Here is a 20,711-nt window from a genome sequence, read left to right on the forward strand (position 1 = left end):
ACCAGAGAAGAGAGGGGTTCTGGCACACGTGGCTCTGCTGAGCCCCTCCTCTGTGTTAGACTCAAAAGTCTGTGACATTGACTTGGGAGATCCATTCTAACTTTCTTCTCTCAGGGCCTGAATAAAAATCAAAAAGGGAAAAATAACAACCACCACCACCACCACCAAGGTCTCTTGGTTATTGTGCACAGCCTGGTTTCTATAACCTCTGGTTTTTCAGGGCCCCTGGGGCCTCTCCACTAACCCCACTTTCTTCCTACCCTACAGCTCTGCAATGCCCCACCCACAGCCTGTTCACCAGCTGCCTTCCCTCCTGCCTGCCTTCCTGCTTGGACCCAGATGGCCTCTGTAAGGGAACTAGTCACAAAGTCCCCTCCACTTGCAAGGAGGGCTGCGTCTGCCAACCTGGCTTTGTGCTGCATAATGACAAGTGTATACTCAGAACTCTCTGTGGCTGCAAAGACGCCCAGGGTGCTCTCATTCCGGTGAGTGGGCATGGGTGGTAGGGTTGGTGGGGCCTGCACCAAAAGCTCCGTTATAAAGTAGTCATCCTGCAAGGGTTTGGACCCAGGTTTGAATCCCCACAGCCCATGTAAGATGGCACAGTAGCCTGGGTCTCTAATGCCAGGGCCTCCACCGGGCTACACAAAAGGGAGACAGCAGAATCCTCAGAGATCCAAGAGCCCGTTAGCCTTGTGTATACAGTGGTGACCGACAGCCAAAGGGACAGAGAAAGAGACAGATAGACAGAGAAATTATTCCCTGACCTCCATGTCTGAGCATGTGCTTTCTCTCTCTCCTCTCTCTCTCTCCCCGCCCCCACTTCCCTCCCTTCCCTTCCTTCTTCTCCCCCCCCACCCCACCCTGCATACACGCACATACGGGGTGGTGGTTCATGTCTTTAATCCAGTACTTGAAAAGCAGTGTCAGGTGGATCCCTAAAAGTTCAAGACCTACCTGTTCTACATAGCAAATTCTAGACTGTGTAAGGCTCCATAGTGAGAACCTGTCTTCAAGACAGACAGCCTTTCGCTGGGATGACATTCTACTTCAGAACCGCACAACTGCCTATGCCTGAGGATTCTACCAGGTGCTCTGCAACCTAAGCTGTGCTCCTCGGGGCCCTGCGATAGGGTCTGGGGCCAGCATTCTACCACTGGCCCACTCCCCCAGCCCTGACCTAGGATTCCAGGCAGAAGCTCTGCTAGTGGCCCATGCGCTGAACCCCATCCCTGGGAGATTCTAGGCAGGTTCTAGTGTGCTGAGTTATGCATACAACAAGGAGCTCTTTTCTCAAATATTTTCTACCCTGTTGTTGGTTGAATCAGTAGATGTGAAAGAGACAGTCCCTTCAGACAGGTGAAGCTGCCTAGCCAGCCTCTCCTTCCTCCACTTCCTGTCTCTTCCTATGCCTTCTGCAGGAAGGCAAGACCTGGGTCTCCAGAGACTGTACCCAGAGCTGTGCCTGTACAGGAGGGACCATTCAGTGCTTGAACTTCCAGTGTCCCCAGGGAACTTACTGCAAGAACAGCGATGATGGCATCAGCGTCTGTGCCGAGACCAGTAAGGGAGCTGTGGGGAAAGGTGGAGAAGCTGTGCCGAAGGCTGGAGGGACCCGGCGCTTAGCAAGGGACCAAGCTCCTTGGGCTTTAGAGGTTGGGAGCAGAAGGAAGCACAGTAAAGAGATGTTGTGAAGCCATGGCTGGGCTGAGTCCCTTCTCAATGTCAGTCTCAGTTTAGTCTCCTCATTGGCTTGGAGGATCTCTCTTGCTCATGGATTGGCAAACTGGGCGTGTGCGGTGAATGCTTGCTGAATGACTAGCAAATGGGAGTGGGGTGGAGTAGGGTCTCTTGGTCATTCTGTCAAGTCTGATGTCTGCACAGAAGCCTGTGCTTCCCTGGGCCTGCTCTGATCCTCTCTATTAACCCCATTCTCCCTCCACTCCATAGCTCTGCAGTGTCCAGCCAACAGCCACTGTACGGACTGCTTTCCCTCCTGCCCACCTTCCTGCTTGGACCCAGAGGGCCACTGTGGAGGCACTGGCTCCAAAGTCCCCTCCACCTGCAAGGAAGGCTGCCTCTGTCACCAAGGCTTTGTGCTTGATAAGGGAAAGTGTGTGCCCAGAATTCAGTGTGGCTGCAAATACACCCAGGGTGCTCTTATCCCAGTGAGTGGAAGTGGGCAACAGGCATGGCTTCTTCTTCTTCTTCTTCTTCTTCTTCTTCTTCTTCTTCTTCTTCTTCTTCTTCTTCTTCTTCTTCTTTCTTCTTCTTCTCCTCCTCCTCTTCCTCCTCCTCCTCTTCTTCCTCCTCCTCCTCTTCCTCTTCCTCCTCCTCTTCTTTTTTTAAAAAAATATTTATTTACTCTGTATACAGTGTTCTGACTATATGTATGCCTGCACACCAGAAGAGGGCACCAGATCTCTTTATAGATGGTCGTGAGCCACCATATGGTTTCTAGGAATTGAACTCAGGAGCTCTGGAAGAGCAGCCAGTGCTCTTAACACAGATGCGGTATTCTCTTTAAATATGGTCCATGTACTAAAAGGTTGACTCAACAGATATGGACTCATAGAACAGATGGGAAAATGAAAGCCGAGTGGACAGGCATAAGACCGTCCTCCTTTAACCAGCCCCTCTGTTCCCACTCCTCTTTCCTTCCTGTGGCTTCTTCAGGCAGGCAAGACCTGGACTCCCAGAGGCTGCACCCAGAGGTGCACCTGTGTGGGAGGGGCCGTCCAGTGCCAGAATTTCCAGTGTCCCCAGGGACCTGCTGCAAGGACAACAGTGACAGCAGCAGTATCTGTGCCAGAACCAGTAAGGGCAGCACAGGGGAAGGTGGAGGGGGTGTGTGCTCCTGACTGGCAGGGTCGGAGGCAGGCTAGCAAGAAGCTTTGTCCCACTTAAGGGCTTGTGGATAGGGAGTTCCAAGTAAGGAGGGATTCTGGGGCCATGGCCGTGGTTGAATCCTTCTCAGTGTGAGTGTCTCAATGCTTAGTCTCCCACACTGAATCAGGAGAAGCTCTTCTTTCCTTCTGTCCTCCCTGTTGGACATGTAGCCCATCCTCAGCAAATGTTTACGAAGTGAACACTAAGAGAAGAAAAAAGCCCCAAACTGTGTTGGTCACTCTGCCTAGCCTGGTGTTTACAGCTTCTTCTTCCTTGTGCCCTCTCCACTGATCCCACTACACTTCCATCCCTAGCTCTGCAGTGCCCGGCACCATTCTGGTTTCCATGCCCACTCACCGGGATGAGCGCACCTGGGCGTCTTTGCAGCCACACTCAGTTTTGAGCGCACGCTTGTTACTGAGCACATAGCAGAGTTGACAGACGTAGGTCCTTCTTGCAGGTGGCGGGACTGTCGGGCTGGTGCCCTGGCAGTGGGCATCTGGGTCCAAGCAGGAAGGCAGGCAGAAGGGAAGGCAGCTGGGGTAGTGGCTGTGGGCAGGGCACTGTGTCCCTCTGGGACTTACTGCAAGGACAGCAGTGACGGCAGCAGTAGCTGTGCTGAAATACGTAAGAGGGCCATGGAAGAGGAACCAGAGGCCAGGCAACAAGGAGCTTCTTCCTCTGAGCTTGGAGTTGGGTGTAAAAATGACAATGACAGGGGTGGATTCTGGGGTGCCACAGCTGAATCCTTTCTCAGGGTTAATCTGAATGGCTGCTCTCCCACACTGGCTTGGGAGATTCAGTCTTCTTACTTCCCTCAGTACTTGTCACAAGAGCCATGTTTTCATAAATGTCTTTAGAATGAACAGTAAAAGTGTGGGTGGGGGAGCCCCAAGTTTTCTTTCATTCTGTCTAGACTGGTTTCTATAGCCTGTGCTTCTCGGTGCCCTCTTGTCTTCTCCACTGACCCCACTCTCTCCACACTGCATAGCTCTGCAGTGCCCGGCCCACAGCCACTTCACCAGCTGCCTTCCCTCCTGTCCACCTTCTTGTTTCGACCTGGATGGGCACTGTGAGAAGACCAACCCCAAAGTCCCCTCCACCTGCAAGATGGGCTGTGTCTGTGAACCTGGCTACTTCCTGAATAACGACAAGTGTGTGCTCCAGGTTCACTGTGACTGCAAAGATGCTCAGGGTGGCCTCATCCTGGTGAGTAGGACTGGGGCAGCTGGGAAGATGGCTCAGCGAATCAAACGCTGGCTGTGCAAGGGTGAGGATCTAAGTTTAAGTTCCACAGACCCATGTTAAACCAGGCATGGAATCCCTGGAAACATGCAAGATGGCTGGCCAGGTATTTATTGTGAAGAACAATAGCAACACTGAACAAGAGTTAGGAGACCCAGTCTCAATGCACAGTGGGCAAAGTAAGGCCCAGCATCGGAGCCTGTTCTCCAGCTACCTCTCCCATGCATACCAGCACACACACACACATTCTCTCCCTCCCTCTCTGTCTCTCCTCCTCCTCCTCCTCCTCCTCCTTCTTCTTCTCTCTCTCTCTCTCTCCCTCCCTCCCTCCCCCTCCATATAACCTACCAAGCCATTCTCCATTCTATCTTTTTAAGAATTAATCTTTTAAATTTTAATTAATGATTTTTTAATAATAGGATCCAGGGAATGCAAGATGGCTGGGAATGGCTTAGTAGATAAAGGCACTTGCCTTCAAGCCTGAACACCCATGTTCCATCACCAGGACTCACATGGTAGAAGGAAAGAACTGACTCACATAACTTGTCCTCTGACCTCCACACATATGCTTGTCTCTCTGGCCGGCCCTTGCATTTGAAAGTTGGTCAGGGCCTGACACTTGCTGGGCACGTGTACTTTACCACTTGAGCCATGCATCTGGGCTTGCAATGGAGATTTATGCAGGTGAGCTGTATGACAGAGTGTTGCCCAGAGGCCCTTGTTGAGTATTCTAGGCCTCTGCTCTACCACTGAGCCTCTCCTGGTGCTTCTTACAGGGGATTCTAGGCAGGTGCTCTACCACTGAGCCACACCCTAGGCCCTCACTGGGGGATTCTAGGCAAGTGCTCTACCACTGAGCCACACCCTAGGCCCTCACTGGGGGATTCTAGGCAGGTGCTCTACCACTGAGCCACACCCCAGCCCCTCACTGGGGGATTCTAGGCAGGTGCTCTACCACTGAGCCACACCCCAGGCCCTCACTGGGGGATTCTAGGCAAGTGCTCTACCACTGAGCCACACCCTAGGCCCTCACTGGGGGATTCTAGGCAAGTGCTCTACCACTGAGCCACACCCTAGGCCCTCACTGGGGGATTCTAGGCAGGTGCTCTACCACTGAGCCACACCCCAGCCCCTCACTGGGGGATTCTAGGCAGGTGCTCTACCACTGAGCCACACCCCAGCCCCTCACTGGGGGATTCTAGGCAGGTGCTCTACCACTGAGCCACGCCCCAGCCCCTCACTGGGGGATTCTAGGCAGGTGCTCTACCACTGAGCCACACCCCAGCCCCTCACTGGGGGATTCTAGGCAGGTGCTCTACCACTGAGCCACACCCCAGCCCCTCACTGGGGGATTCTAGGTAGGTGCTCCACCACTGAGCCACACCCCAGCCCCTCACTGGGAGATTCTAAGCAGGTGCTCTAACACTGAGCCACACCCCAGCCCCTCACTGGGAGATTCTAAGCAGGTGCTCTAACACTGAGCCATACCACTAGTCTCTCACGGGGTAGGGGAGGTGGAATTCTATATGGGTACTCTACCACTGAGCTATCCCTGTTGCTGTAGATATAATTCTTTTTTGTTGTTGTTGTTGTTTGTTTTTTGAGACAGGGTTTCTCTGTGTAGCCCTGGCTGTCCTGGACTTCATTTGTAGACCAGGCTGGCCTCGAACTCACAGCAATCTGCCTGCCTCTGCCTCCCAAGTGCTGGGATTAAAGGCGTGTGCCATCATGCCCGGCAAGATATAATTCTTTTTTCAATATTTTCCATCTCTGGTTGTTTGACTCAATAGATGTGTAACCTGTAGACAGAGAGCAACTGCAAGTACTTCAGACAGGAGGCGAATCTGTCTTCTGAGGTCAAGCTCTCCACCCTCACTTTCTCTCCCTGTGTCTCTGCAGGCAGGCAAGACCTGGACCTCCAGGGGCTGTACCCAGAGCTGTACCTGCACGGGAGGGACTGTCCAATGTCAGAATTTCCAGTGTCCCTCAGGGACTTACTGCAGGGACAGTGTTGATGGCAATAGTAACTGCGCCAAAATCAGTAAGGGAGCCGTGGGGGGAAGAGGGGAAGGTGCTCATGGCTGGAAGATTGAGGTGCAGGACAAGAAGGAGCTCAGTCTCTTGGCCTTGGAGCTCGGGGATAGGAGGTTCCTGTAGTGGGGAGGGATCTTGGACACCAGTACTGGGCTAGACGGCTCCCTACTGCAAATCTCTCACTGATTGGTCCCCCATGCTGACTTGAGAGAGCATCCTTTTTACCTCCCACACCAACTGCATGTCACTCTTGTTGCCCTTTTCCCTGGGGCTTGGCAAAGGGCTCGCGCCTAGTAAATGTTTACTAACTGAACAACAAAGGGGAAACAGGGCCTGAAGACCTGTTGCTCATTTTGCCAAACTTGGCTTCACTCACCTGTGCTCACTCTGGGTCCCCTCATTGACTCCATGCTCTCTACCCCATAGCTCTGCAGTGCCCAGCCCACAGCCACTTCACCGCCTGCCTGCCCTCCTGTCCGCCCTCCTGTTCCATTCTGGATGGCCACTGTGAGAAACCCAGCTCCAAAGTCCCTTCCACCTGCAAGGAAGGCTGCATCTGTCAACCTGGCTACTTGCTGAATAACGAGAAGTGTGTGCTCCGAATTCAGTGTGGCTGCAAAGATGCCCAGGGTGGCCTCATTCCCGTGAGTGGGTGTGGAAAGTGGGATTGGTGAGTGGCTGAGGAGATGGCTCACTGGGTAAAATATTTGCCTTGCAAGTGTGAGGACCTGAGTTCAAATCTCTAGAACCCATGTAAGGTGATGTCGTAGTTTCTAGCTACGGGGACACAGGAGAATCCTCAGAAACTTGTAGGCTAGCTAGTCTTGTGGCTGGACAGAGACAGACACCCTCACAATACAAGGTAGAGGTGAGGAGCAACATGCCAGGTTATAGTCTGACCTTCACGCATACATGCATAAATACTCCCACGCACATGAACATACTTGAAAAAGACACATACTAAGATTTCAAATAAAAGTGCAATGCCAAAAGTAGAGTGCCTGGACTTTTATTTGCTTTGCTTTGTTTTGCTTCTGTTTTTTAGACAGGGTCTCTCTACATAGCCCTGACTGTTCTGGAACTCACTATATCAACAGAGCAGGCTGGTCTTGAACTCACAGGGGTCTCTCTAACTTTGTCTCCTGAGTGCTAGGGTTAAAGGCATGAGTCACCATGGATGCATCTGTCCTTAGGCCTGGCTCTGGAATATGAAGGATGGCCACAGCTTGGCACAGGATAGACAAGTGCTCTACCACTGAGCCATGTCCCCACAACCCATCAGTTGAATTCTAGGGAGGCTGTCCATAATTGAGCCGTAACTCCAACCCCTAACACAGGATTCTAGGCAGCATTATCCCACTAATATATGCCCACACCCCTAATTATTTCTTCAAATATTTTCCACCCATAGGGTTTTGTTGTTGTTTTAAGATTTATTTTGTGTACAGCATTCTGCCTGCATGTACACCTGCAGGCCAGAAGGGGCACCAGATCTCATTATAGATGGCTCTGAGCCACCATGTGGTTGCTGGGAATTGAACTCATGACCTCTGGAAGACTACTCAGTGTTCTTAACCTCTGAGCCATCTCTCCAGCCTCCATAGTTTTGTTTCGTTTTTAACTCTTTATTGATTCCGTGTGAGTTTTGCATCATACACCTCCATCCCACTCATCTCCCTGTCCTTTTATATCTGTCCTTGCAACCGTCCAAGAAGAAAATAAAAAATAAAAAAACAAAGCACAGAAAACATCTCACTGTGGAAGCTGCAGTGTGTCACAGTGTGTCTGTCCCACAGTATATCCCTCTGTCCACACATCGTTACTTGCGCATGTTCATGGCAACGAGCCATTGATCTGATCTGAGGCCTCTGGCTTCAGCTGCACTATCAATACTGGATCCTCCCAGGGACTCCTCTCAATTATTCCATTGTTGCCCTGTGTCATGGAGACCCTGCAGCTCGGGATCAGCAGGACTGGCCCCTCACGCGCTCCAGTAGTTCACAGACGAGGGAGATGTTGGGATGGGCCAACTCAAAGCCCTGGATGCAAAGTTCAGCCATAGTTTTTGACTCAATAGATGTGGAACCTGTGGACAGCAAGGAGAAACCTACACACCCTGGAACAGTGAGGCTGTCTCCATAAAGCTGCCTTCTTTCTCACTTCCTTTCCCTTCCCATGGCTTCTGCAGGCAGGCAAGACCTGGCTCTCCAGAGGCTGCACCGAGAGCTGTAACTGCATAGGAGGGAACATCCAGTGCAGGAGTTTCCAGTGTCCCTCGGGGACCTACTGCAGGGACAGCAGTGACGGCAGCAGTAACTGTGTCAAAATCAGTAAGGGAGCCAAGGGCAAGGTGGGGAGGGTGTGCTCGTGACTGGAGGCATGAGAGGTGGGGCAAGAAGAAGCTTAGACCCCTGGGCTCAGAGGTTGGGGTACCAGGTACAACAGTGGGGAGAGGTTCTGTGGCTCTTTGGCTCTGCTGAGCCCTTTCTCAGTGCTGGTCTCTTACTCTTTAGTCTTCCTCACTTAGTTGGGAGATCCCTTCTCCTTACTTCCCCAAGGGCTTGACATAACATGCTCAGTAAATATTTTTAAAAGTAAAATAACAAGAGGAAAAAGCCTGAGGCTCTGTGGGTCATTTCTCTGGTTTTGTTGATCCCCAACCAGTAACTCCACCCTCCCTCCACTCCATAGCTCTACAGTGCCCTGCCCACAGCCGCTACACAAACTGCCTTCCCGCATGTCCACCCTCCTGTGCCGATCTGGATGGCCACTGTCAGGGCACCATCTCCAAAGTCCCCCCCGCCTGCAAGGAGGGCTGCCTCTGTCAACCTGGCTACGTGCTGAATCATGACAAGTGTGTGCTCCAGATTCACTGTGGCTGCAAAGACGCCCAGGGTGGCCTCATCCCGGTGAGTGGATGTGGAAACGGGATTGGAGTGCCAGCGCCAGTTGCTTTCTTGGGCAAGCGTGAAGACCTGAGTTTGGATCTCCACAGCCCACTGTAGAGGGGCATAGTTACCTGTGTCTGCAGTCCCATCACTCGACCAGAAAATGATGGGCAGAGGGGAGAATCCCAGAAACCAACATCTGAGATGGTCCTCTGACCTGTATGCGGGCTAGCACTCACACACGTGAATACACACACACGCGCGCACACACACACCATGCAATCTTTACAAAGCTTTATTTTATGTGTGTGTGTGCCTGCATACATATTCAAGTGTGTGTATCACTTGGGAACTTGGTGCCCAGAGAGGCCAAAAGATGGCATTGGATCCCCTGGAATTGGAGTTACAAGAATTGTAAGCCGCCTGTGGGTTCTGGGAATTAAACTTTGGTCCTCTACAAGGCAGCAAATGCTCTTAAGAGCTAAGCCATCTTTTTGGTCATATAAAACATTTTTTTAAAATTGAGTTGTAGGCCACTTTCTCCTCTCTAATTCTCTCTGTCTGGAATGCTCCAATCTGTGTGTCTGGCCCTTGAGTATGGAAGTTTGAGATTGTCACAAGCTAGGCAAGTACTCTACCACTAGGCCACACCCCCAAGCCTTTACTAAGGGTTCTAGGCAGTTTTTCTAACCACTGAGACACACCCAAGCCCCTCACTGGGGGTTTCTAGGCAAAGGATCTACCCTTAAGCCACGCCCTAAGCCCTTCACTGAAGGAGTGTAGGCAGGTGAATTGTATTACTGAGCTATCCTCAGAGGTTCCTATTGAGGGTTTATGATCATGCACTGATAAAGCCCCTTCCCCATGTATAAGTCTCTTTTCAAATACTTTCCACCTGCAGTTGGTTGATTCACTAGATGTAGCACTTGTGGATAGACAGAGGGACAACCCGAAGCTGTCCAGATAGGAGGTGAGACTGCAGCACTGGAACAGCCGCTCTGTCTTCACTCTGCCTATCCTGTGGCTTCTGCAGGCAGGCAAGACCTGGATCTCCAGCGGCTGCACCCAGAGCTGCACCTGTGTGGGAGGGGCTGTCCAGTGTCACAACTTCAACTGCCCCCCAGGGACTCGGTGCCAGACTGGCCAGGACGGCAACAGAAACTGCACCAAAATCAGTAAGAGGGCCATGGGAGAAGTGGGGAGGTGGGCTCGAGGCAGGAGGGACCAGAGACAGGGCAGAAGGAGCTTAGTCCCCTGGCTTTGGAGGTTGGGGAGAAGAAATACCACAATGCGGAGGGATTTGGGGGACCCACTCTGGGCTGCATCCCTTTTCAGCACTAGTCTCTCCATGGTTAGGTTCCCACCTGATTTGAAAGATAGATTCTTGGGGCTGGAGAGATGGCTCAGTGGTTAAGAGCACTGTCTGCTCTTCCAGAGGTTCTGAGTTCAATTCTCAGCAACCACATGGTGACTCACAACCATCTATAATGAGATCTTGTGGACAGTCACACATGCAGGCAGAACATTATATACATAATAAAATAAATTTTTAAAAAAGAAAGAAAAATAGATTCTTTTGTTCTCTCCCTAAGGCTGCCACCCAGCCCGTGCTCAGTAAATGGTCAGTTGCTAAATGTACAACAAAACAGAGGAGGGGGGGACACAAGTTGTGTTGGTCATTCCCAGCTTGGTTTCTGTAGCCTCTGTGTCTTTGGGCCACTCTGTTACTCTCTGCTGACACTACTTTCCCCTCCCTGCAGCTGTACGGTGCCCAGCCTACAGCCGCTACACCAACTGCCTTCCCTCCTGTCTACCATCCTGCTCTGACCCAGAAGGTCTCTGTGGGGGCACCAGCCCGAGACCTCCCTCCACCTGCAAGGAGGGCTGCGTCTGCCGACCTGGCTTTGTGCTGCATAAGAACAAGTGTACGCTCAGAATTCTCTGTAACTGCAAAGACGCCCAGGGTGCTCTCATCCCGGTGAGTGCATGCAAAAGGTAAGGCTGGCAGGCCTGAGCAGGTGGCTGAGTGAGTAAATACCCGGTTCACACAAGCCTGAGGACATGATCGGAGTCGCCACAGGTCAGAGAACTGTTTGTAGGAGGCCGTTATGTCATCCCAGGGTTTCTGTGTGAGATGGGAGGCAGGGATAGGAGGACCCCAAAATTTAGGTGCTTGCTAGTCTGGTACTGTCAGAATATCTGAATATGAGGTTAGAGGTGAATACCAACACCCTAGATTTGTCCTCTAACCTCCAAACAAGACAGGGAGAGAGAAGAAAGAGAGGGAGAGAGGAGAGAGAGATTAGTTTAAAAAAAAAAAAAAAAGCAGAGTGCCTGGAACACGACTCAGTGGATAAAAAGGTACTTACCAAAAAGCCAAGCCAATTTTGGAACTCATGCGGTGGAAGGAGAGAATTGACTCCAGCAAGTTGCCCACTGACCTCCACATGTGTGCCACGGAATATACGCACAAAGAAAAAAATAAATGTAATTAAAATTTTTTCAAAGTGAGATTGGCAGCCATTTCTCCTCCCTTTGTTTTTGTCCATCTGGGGATCTCCTGTCTGTAGGGCTAGCTTGGTCTGACCTAGGGCAAGTGCTCTATAGTCTAACAGCATGCACTCCCCCTTCCATGTTTATCGCTTAGGGATTCAAGGCAAATACTAGGCAGCTTTGCTGTGTAACTGAGCTATACATCCACACGCTACAGGAAATTTCTCAGCCACAGTTCTACCACTAAACCACAACCTCAACCCCTCAATGGGGTTTCTAGGCAGGTGCTCTACCACTGAGCTACACGTCTAGCCACTCCCTTGGGGATACTAGGCAGCTGCTCTACCACTGAGCCACACCCCAGCCCCTCACTGGGGGATTCTAGGCAGGTGCTCTACCACTGAGCCACACCCCAGTCCCTCACTGGGGGATTCTAGTCAGGGGCTCTACCACTGAGCCACACCCCAGCCCCTCACTGGGGGATTCTAGTCAGGTGCTCCACCAATGAGCCACACCATTAGCCCCTCACTGGGGGATTCTAGGCAGATGCTCTACCACTGAGCCACACCATCAGCCCCTCACTGGGGGATTCTAGACAGCTGCTCTACCGCTGAGCCACACCTCAGCCCCTCACTGGGGGATTCTAGGCAGGTGTTCTACCACTGAGCCACACCCCAGCCCCTCACTGGGGGATTCTAGACAGCTGCTCTACCGCTGAGCCACACCTCAGCCCCTCACTGGGGGATTCTAGGCAGGTGCTCTACCACTGAGCCACACCCCAGCCCCTCACTGGGGGATTCTAGGCAGGTGCTCTACCACTGAGCCACACCTCAGCCCCTCACTGGGGGATTCTAGGCAGGGGCTCTACCACTGAGCCACTCCTCAGCCCCTCACTGGGGGATTCTAGGCAGGTGCTCTACCACTGAGCCACACCCCAGCCCCTCACTGGGAGATTCTAGGCAGGTGCTCTACCACTGAGCCACACCCTAGCCCCTCACTGGGGGATTCTAGGCAGGTGCTCTACCACTGACTATACCTCAGCCTCTTTCTGGAGGATTCTAGGCAGGTGCTGTACCCTGAGCCACACCTAGGCATTCTACCATTGAGTCATATACTTATCCTCACTAGAAGATTCTAGATAGGCACAATCCCACTAAGATATACCAAAACTCCCAGTTGCAATGTTTTTTCCAATATTTTCCACCTGTGATTGGCTGGCTCTATAGAGTGAACCCTGTGGACGGGGAGGAGGTTGCAAGCCCCTCAGTCAGGACATGAAGCCCTAGAACTCCTGTGTCTCCTCCTTTTCTCTGTTCACGGCTTCTGCAGGCAGACAAGACCTGGATCTCCAGAGGCTGCGCCCAACGCTGCACCTGCGTGGCAGGGGACATTCATTGCCGGGATTTCCAGTGTCCCTCAGGGACTCAGTGCAAGGACATTAATGATGGCAATAGTAACTGTGTCAAAACTGGTAAGGAAGCCATGGGGACGTGGAGAGAGAGTGCTCATGGAAGGACAGATCAGAGACACGGCAAGAGGGAACTTCATCTCCTGGGCCTAATGGGTCAGCATACCAGGAACCACATGGGGAGGGGTCTAGGGGCGGGGTCTCTTCTCAGGGTATGTCTCCCAGCAGTTTGGCTCCCACAGTGACTTGGGAGACCCTCTCTTCTTACTTCCTTCTCTCAGGACTTGGCACACAATTTATGTTCACTAAGGGTTTGCTGTGTGAATAAACAAAGGAAAAAGCCACGAGCTATTTTTGTCATTCTGCCTAGCCTGGTTTCTTTATTGCGTACTTCCTTAGGCTCTGTCGAGCCCTATGCACTGATCCCATATCCTTCCACCCCCCTAGCTCTGCAATGCCCAGCCCACAGCCACCACACCAACTGCCTTCCCGCCTGCGTCCCGTCCTGCTCCAACTTGAACGACCACTGTGAAGCCACTGGCCTCAAAGGCCCCTCTACCTGCAAAGAAGGCTGCCTCTGCGAGTCTGGCTTTGTGTTCCATAAGGACAAGTGTGTACCCAGACTTCAGTGTGGCTGCAAAGACTCCCAGGGTGCCCTCATTCCGGTGAGTGGGCCCAGAATTTGGGGCTGGGGGCCCCTTCCTTCTTCCCTCCATTCTGTGAGTTCTGTGGGGTGTACATGACTATCTCATTGGCCCTGAGTTGTTCAGGTCCTAGGACAGGCTAGGGGCGTGTCCTATCACTGATCCACATTCCAGCCCCTTACTGGGGGATTCTAGACAGATCCTCTAAGGCAGAGACCTGCTCCCACCTTCTTCTTAGTGGAGTTGCCATAGGCCCTCTGCTGCCCTACGTGGGTCCTCCCACCTGTCCTGGGTTGACTCAATAGAGCGTTTAGGTAAGGAAGGCAAATGTAAGCCTTTTAGACACAGGCTAAGCTGGCCCCTTTGTTCTTACTTCCTGCATTTTCCTGTGGCTTCTGTAGGCAGGCAAGACCTGGATTACCTCAGGCTGTTTCCAGACATGTGCCTGCACGGGAGGACTTGTTCAGTGCCTCGACTTCAAGTGTCCCTCGGGGACTGATTGCCAGGACATGGAAGATGGCAGCAGTAACTGTGCTGAAATCAGTAAGGGAGCCACCTGGGAGTAGGGTGAAGAGACTGTCCCCATGACTGGGGGAATCAGAGGCAGGGCAAGAAGGAGCTTAGTCCCCTGGGCCTAAGAGGTCAGGGGTAGGAGGTAATATGGTGGGAAGGGATTCTGGGGGCCATGGCTAGGCTATGTCCCTTCTCAGTGCCAGTGTCTCAGTGGTCAGCATCTTTGTTCATTTCTGTTGCTGTGATAAAATACTGTGACAAAAAGCAACTCGGAGACAAAGGGCTTCTGTTGGCTCACAGTTCCAGTTCCAGTCTGTCACTGTGATTGGTCACGATGGGGAAGTCAGGGCATCAGCAACTTACAGAGCTGGTCACAGGGACGGTGAAGAACAAAGAGCAGCACATGCATGCTCACTAGCACCCAGCCTGCTTTCTCTGCCAACCCCAGGGCATTGTGCCATCCACAGTGGACTCGCACTGCCTATGTTAATCAAAGTAGTAAGAGGGTTCCCACAGACATTTCCATGGATGCTCTGACCTAGACAATCCCGTATTAAGACTCTCTAGATGGTTCTACATTGCATCAAGTTGAGAGTTAAAACTAACCATCAGAATTAGTGCCCCATGTTATCTTGGGAGGTTCCACCTTTTCTTCTTTCTTCTCTCAGGGATTCCCATATCAGTAAGCGTCTGCCCAACGATCCTTCCTCCGCGTTAGTCTCCTGGTAGTCCCTCACATCGAGTTGAGAAAAACCTCTTTCCTAGAGCTTAGCACACAGTCCATACTCAGCAAATGTTTGCCAAATGAATAACAAAAGGAGAAAACCCTCGTTCTCTCGACTCCTCTGCCCTGTCTTGTTTCTGTAGTCCCGCCTTCCTGCCCCTCTGGACCTCTCCACTAACCACACTTTCCCTCTACCCCTAGCTCTGCAGTGCCCGGCTCACAGCCACTACACCAGCTGCCTTCCGTCATGTCTGCCTTCTTGCTTGGACCCAGATGGCCTCTGCAAGGGCACTAGCCCCAAAGCCTCCTCCACTTGCAAGAAGGGCTGTGCCTGTCAATCTGGCTACGTGCTGAGTAATGACACGTGTATTCCAAAAACTCAGTGCAGCTGCAAAGATGCCCAGGGTAACCTCATCTCGGTGAGTGGGTAGCTAAAGTGGGATTGCTGGGGCAGGCTCTGAAAAGGTGAGGGTCTGAGCTCTAATGTTCGCTATCCATGTAACCTGAGTAGGACAGCCTGTGTCTGTAATCTTAGGGCTGCTATTGGTGATGGGAGGGACACAGCAGGATCCTTTGATTGGGGGCCAGGTAGTCTTCTATACCCAGAGGTAAATAAAAGCAGGGAGTATGGAGTGTGTCTCATTACAAGACATAAGGTGATAACCAACCCCTTAGATTGTCCCCTCACCTCCACTTGTATGTACAGCTGTACGCTTTTACATGCGTACAAACCCTAAAAGATTACCCCCCAAAAGTGAGACAGTTGGGTGACTTTTTCCTTTTGTCTATTTCTCTCCATCTTGGATGCATCTGTCTTTATGGCTGGCCCTGGTATGTTAAGATCAGAACCTAGAACATGCTAGGCAAATGCTCTCCTCTGAGCATCTTAGCTAGCCCTTCACTGGGGGATTCTAGTCTGGTGCTCTACCACTGAGCTAGGTCCACAGCCCCTCACTGGGGGATTCTAGGCAGGTGCTCTACCACTGAGCTAGGTCCACAGCCCCTCACTGGGGGATTCTAGGCAGGGGCTCTACCACTGAGCTAGGTCCACAGCCCCTCACTGGGGGATTCTAGGCAGGGGCTCTACCACTGAGCTAGGTCCACAGCCCCTCACTGGGGGATTCTAGGCAGGGGCTCTACCACTGAGCCACACCCCAGCTCCTCACTGGGGGATTCTAGGCAGCTGCTCTACCACTGAGCCACACCCCAGCCCCTCACTGGGGGATTCTAGGCAGGGGCTCTACCACTGAGCCACACCCCAGCCCCTCACTGGGGGATTCTAGGCAGCTGCTCTACCACTGAGCTAGGTCCACAGCCCCTCACTGGGGGATTCTAGGCAGGTGCTCTACCACTGAGCTAGGTCCACAGCCCCTCACTGGGGGATTCTAGGCAGGGGCTCTACCACTGAGCCACACCCCAGCCCCTCACTGGGGGATTCTAGGCAGGTGCTCTACCACTGAGCCACACCCCAGCCCCTCACTGGGGGATTCTAGGCAGGTGCTCTCCCACTGAGCCACACCCCAGCCCCTCACTGGGGGATTCTAAGCAGGTGCTCTACCACTGAGCCACACCCCAGCCCCTCACTGGGGGATTCTAGGCAGGGGCTCTACCACTGAGCCACACCCCAGCCCCTCACTGGGGGATTCTAAGCAGGTGCTCTACCACTGAGCCACACCCCAGCCCCTCACTGGGGGATTCTAGGCAGGGGCTCTACCACTGAGCCACACCCCAGCCCCTCACTGGGGGATTCTAAGCAGGTGCTCTACCACTGAGCCACACCCCAGCCCCTCACTGGGGGATTCTAGGCAGGGGCTCTACCACTGATCCACACCCCAGCCCCTCACTGGGGGATTCTAGGTAAGTATGCTATCTCTAATTCAGGCCCCCTCACCCTTAACTCAGGATTGTGAGCAGGCTTTTTATGTAGCATCATATCCTAAGCCCTTCACTATGGATTGTAAACAAGTACCCTGAGGCAGAGCCCTGCCTCAACACTCTTCCTAGTAGGTTCCACACAGGCAATCTACCTCTGAACTATATCCTTAAGTCCATGTACCGTGTTCCCACCTGCACTTGATTGACTCAGTAGGTGTAGAACCTGCGATCAGGAGGTAAACAGAAGCTCTACAGACAGGAGGCTGAGCTTGACTCCTTAGACCCATCATCCTCTCCTCACTTACTTTCTCTTCATGGCTTCTGCAGGCAGGCAAGACCTGGATCTCCAGTGGCTGCAAACAGAGCTGTTCCTGCGTGGCTGGGATCATCCAGTGCCACAACTTCAACTGCCCCTCGGGGTTGCACTGCCAGCACAATGTTGATGGCAGCAGTGACTGTGCCTCCTACAGTAAGGGAGCCACTGGGGAAGTCGGTGAGAGTGTGGTCTTACTGAAGAACCAGTGGCAGGGTGAAAGAAACCTAGTCTCCTGGGTGTCAGAGATTGGAGGTGGGCAGCACCACAGTGGGGAAGGTTCTGGAACCCACAGCTGGGCCTCTGCTCAGTGTTAGTCTTCCAGTGGTTCTGCTCCCACATTGACTTAGGAAGTCCACTCTTTGTTCTCTCAGGAATTGGCACACGGTCCAAGCTCACTGAGAGTTTGCTGAATGGATAGTAACATGGGGGTGGTGGTGGTGAGGGGGGGACAGATACACAAGCTCTGTTGGTCATTCGCCTGGCCTGGTTTCTGAAGCCTCCACCTCCATCGTCGTCCTCAGGGCCTCTCCACTAATTCCACTTCCGTCCTGTAGCCCCTCAGTGTCCGGCCCACAGCCACTATACCAACTGTCTACCCTCCTGTTCTCCTTCCTGCCTGGATCCTGATGGGCGCTGCGAGGGCATCAGCACCAAAGTGCCTGCCATCTGCAAGTCAGGCTGCATCTGCCAACTTGGCTACGTGCTGTATAATGACGCGTGTATACTCAGAGCTCAGTGTGGCTGCAAAGATGCCCAGGGTGCCCTCATCCCTGTGAGTGGACATGGAAAATGGGATTGGTGAGGGCTAAAGAGATGGCTAAGTGTGTGAAGACCTCAGTTCGAGTCCCCATAATCCAGTTAAATCAAGCCCAGTAGCCTGCATCTATAACCCCAGAGCTCCTACTGAAGTATGGTAGGTGCAAAGAGGACAACCCTCAGAGGCTTGCTGGCCAGACATTCTGGTGTACATCATGGTGGAGAGCATCACCACACCCAAGATGGGAGCCAGAGAGAGGGGAGTGAGGAGAGAGAGACTGTTTCAATGCAAAGTGCAGTACAAGAGCCAACACCTGAAAATGTCACCTCACCTTCAGGAGTATATGCACACTCTCACATACACTCAAACACAAATGTGAACATGCATGTGCACACACACAGTTTTTTAAAGAATATTTTCTTTCTCCTTAAAAAATGTTTATTCAGCCTGGTCTACAAAGCAAGTCTAGGACAGCTAAGGCTACACAGAGAAACCCTGTCTTGAAAAAAACAAATAACAAACAAACAAAATATTTATTTGGCCAAGCATGGTGGTGCATGCCTTTAATCCCAGCAGTTGGGAGGCAGAGACAGGCAGATCTCTGTGAGTTCGAGGCCAGCCTGGTCTACAAAGTGAGTCCAGGACAGTCAAGGCTACACAGAGAAACCCTGTTTTGAAAAACAAAAATAAATAAATAAATAATATTTATTTATTTTTTTTATTCAGTATTCTGCCTATGTTCCAGAAGAGGGCACCAGATCTCATTATGGATAGTTGTGAACCACCATGTGGTTTCTAGGAATTGAACTCAGGACTTTTGAAAGAACAGATAGTGCCCTTAACCTCTGAACCATCTCTCCAGCCACACACACAAAGTTTTTTTTTAAGTGAGCTGGCGGTGGGGTGAACTGGAGAGATGGCTCAGTGGTTAAGAGCACTGTCTGCTTTTCCAGAGGTCCCGAGTTCAATCCCCAGCAACCACATGGTGGCTCACAACCAGTCTATACCAGGACCTGACGCCCTATTCGGGTGATAGAGCATTCATATACATTAAATAAATGCTTTTTTAAAAAGTGAGCTTGGGAGCCATTTTCTCCTTTTTCTGTTTGTCTTGCCGTGTGATGCTCCTATCTATATGGCTTGCCCTGAAGTTGAAGGTTGGTCAGTTCTTGCTACTCGCTAGACCACTGCTCTACTGCTGAGCCACACTCCAACCCCCTCGCTTGGGTATTCTAGGCAACTGCTCTATCACTAAGCCACATCACCAACCCTTCTTCAGAGGACTCTAGGCAAGCTGTCAATCACTGAGCCACGCCCCCTACTGCTCATTGAGATCATAGTCCAGCTAAGATAGACCCAGAGCCGGAGTTGAAATTCCTCTAAACCATTTCCACGCACAGTAGATTGGCTCAGTAGACAAGAAGCCTGAGACTGGGATGGCAAGCGTCAGCTCCTCAGGCAGCTGCCGTCTTTACTTCCACTCTCTTGTGGCTTCTACAGGAAGGCAAGACGTGGGTCTCCAGTGGATGTACCCAGAGTTGTGCCTGCACGGGAGGGACTGTTCAGTGCCAGGAGTTCAAATGCCCAATAGGCTCCCATTGCCAGCACAATCAAGATGGTGGCAGCAGCTGTGCCACCAATGGTAAGAAAACTATGGGGGAGGGTTAGAGATGCGTGCTTTGGATGGAAGAGTCAGAGGAGGAGCCAAAAGGAACTTAGTTCTCTGGGGTGGGGGGTGAGTAGCCACATGGTCCACACTCAGTAAATGGTTGCTGGATGAATAGCAAGGGGGTGGGGGAAGCCCGGAAGTTTCTTGGTCCTTCTGCCCACTGTGTTTAATGTGGCCTCTACTTCCCTGGGCCCCTCTGCTTCTATACACTAATGCCACGCTCTTTCCAACCCCAAAGCTCTGAAATGCCCGGCTCACAGCTTCTACACCAACTGCCTTCCCTCCTGCCTGCCTTCCTGCTCGGACCCAGAGGGCCTGTGTGGGGCCACCAGCCCTAAAGCCCCCTCCACCTGTAAGGAGGGCTGCATCTGTCGATCTGGCTACGTGCTGCATGGCAACAGGTGTGTGCTCAGAATCCACTGTGCCTGCAAAGAAGCCCATGGTAGCCTCATTCAGGTGAGCAGGCATGGAGAGTGCAACGAGGGGTAGGGGTCAGGCCAACGGATAAAATGCTTGCTGCACAAATCCCCACTAGGCACTAAGCCAGGCATAGCTGACTGTGACCTCAGTTTTCCTACTATGATACAGGAGGTGAAGCTAGGGAAAAATCCCAAAAAACTTGGGTACCAACTACAGTGGTGTACACAAGCAGTGAATAACAGCACTGAAAAGGAGACAGAAGAATCTTGTCTTAGTACAAAGTGGAAGGCAAGCACCAGTTCCTAAGATCTACCCTCAAAGCGGATGTGTGCCCACATTCTGATACACACACACACACACACACACACACACACACACACACACGCATGCACACATGCACACATATACATGCATATGCATGAATGCACGGACATGCACTCACATACATATGCACACATAGTTTTTTTGAAAGTACAATTGAGGGCCACTTTCTCCTTTTCTGTCTCTTTGGATGTTCTTAATTATGTGGTTGTGATTGCTCGTAGAGTCTTGGTACATGCCAGAGAAATGCTCTGCCACTGAAGAGCCACATACCCTGGTGCTCAATGGAGGATTCTAGATAGATACTCCTTTAGCCCCTCACTGGGGGACTCTAGGCAGGTGCTCTACCACTGAGCCACACCCCATCCCCTCACTGGGGGATTCTAGGCAGGTGCTCTACCACTGAGCCACACCCCAGCCCCCCCTGGGGGATTCTAGGCAGGTGCTCTACCACTGAGCCACACCCCATCCCCTCACTGGGGGATTCTAGGCAGGTGCTCTACCACTGAGCCACA

The 20,711-nt window shown here is 52.1% G+C and overlaps 1 protein-coding gene across 1 annotated transcript in view; it reads left to right on the forward strand.

Moving 5' to 3' along the window:
- Positions 1-20,711, forward strand: part of ZAN (zonadhesin) — a 104,860-nt gene that overhangs the window by 63,689 nt on the left and 20,460 nt on the right. Inside the window, exons 54-70 of the mRNA XM_084761388.1 lie at positions 268-485; positions 1,422-1,563; positions 3,881-4,098; positions 6,034-6,175; positions 6,595-6,812; positions 8,357-8,498; positions 8,860-9,077; positions 10,090-10,231; positions 10,817-11,034; positions 12,879-13,020; positions 13,405-13,622; positions 14,003-14,144; positions 15,040-15,257; positions 17,041-17,206; positions 17,584-17,801; positions 19,287-19,428; positions 19,694-19,911. Coding sequence (XP_084617514.1) covers positions 268-485; positions 1,422-1,563; positions 3,881-4,098; positions 6,034-6,175; positions 6,595-6,812; positions 8,357-8,498; positions 8,860-9,077; positions 10,090-10,231; positions 10,817-11,034; positions 12,879-13,020; positions 13,405-13,622; positions 14,003-14,144; positions 15,040-15,257; positions 17,041-17,206; positions 17,584-17,801; positions 19,287-19,428; positions 19,694-19,911 — 3,122 coding nt within the window. The remainder of the gene's footprint in view (positions 1-267; positions 486-1,421; positions 1,564-3,880; positions 4,099-6,033; positions 6,176-6,594; positions 6,813-8,356; positions 8,499-8,859; positions 9,078-10,089; positions 10,232-10,816; positions 11,035-12,878; positions 13,021-13,404; positions 13,623-14,002; positions 14,145-15,039; positions 15,258-17,040; positions 17,207-17,583; positions 17,802-19,286; positions 19,429-19,693; positions 19,912-20,711) is intronic.

Source organism: Acomys minous (genome assembly GCF_964271855.1).
Source record: "Acomys minous genome assembly, chromosome: 16".
NCBI lineage: Eukaryota > Metazoa > Chordata > Mammalia > Rodentia > Muridae > Acomys > Acomys minous.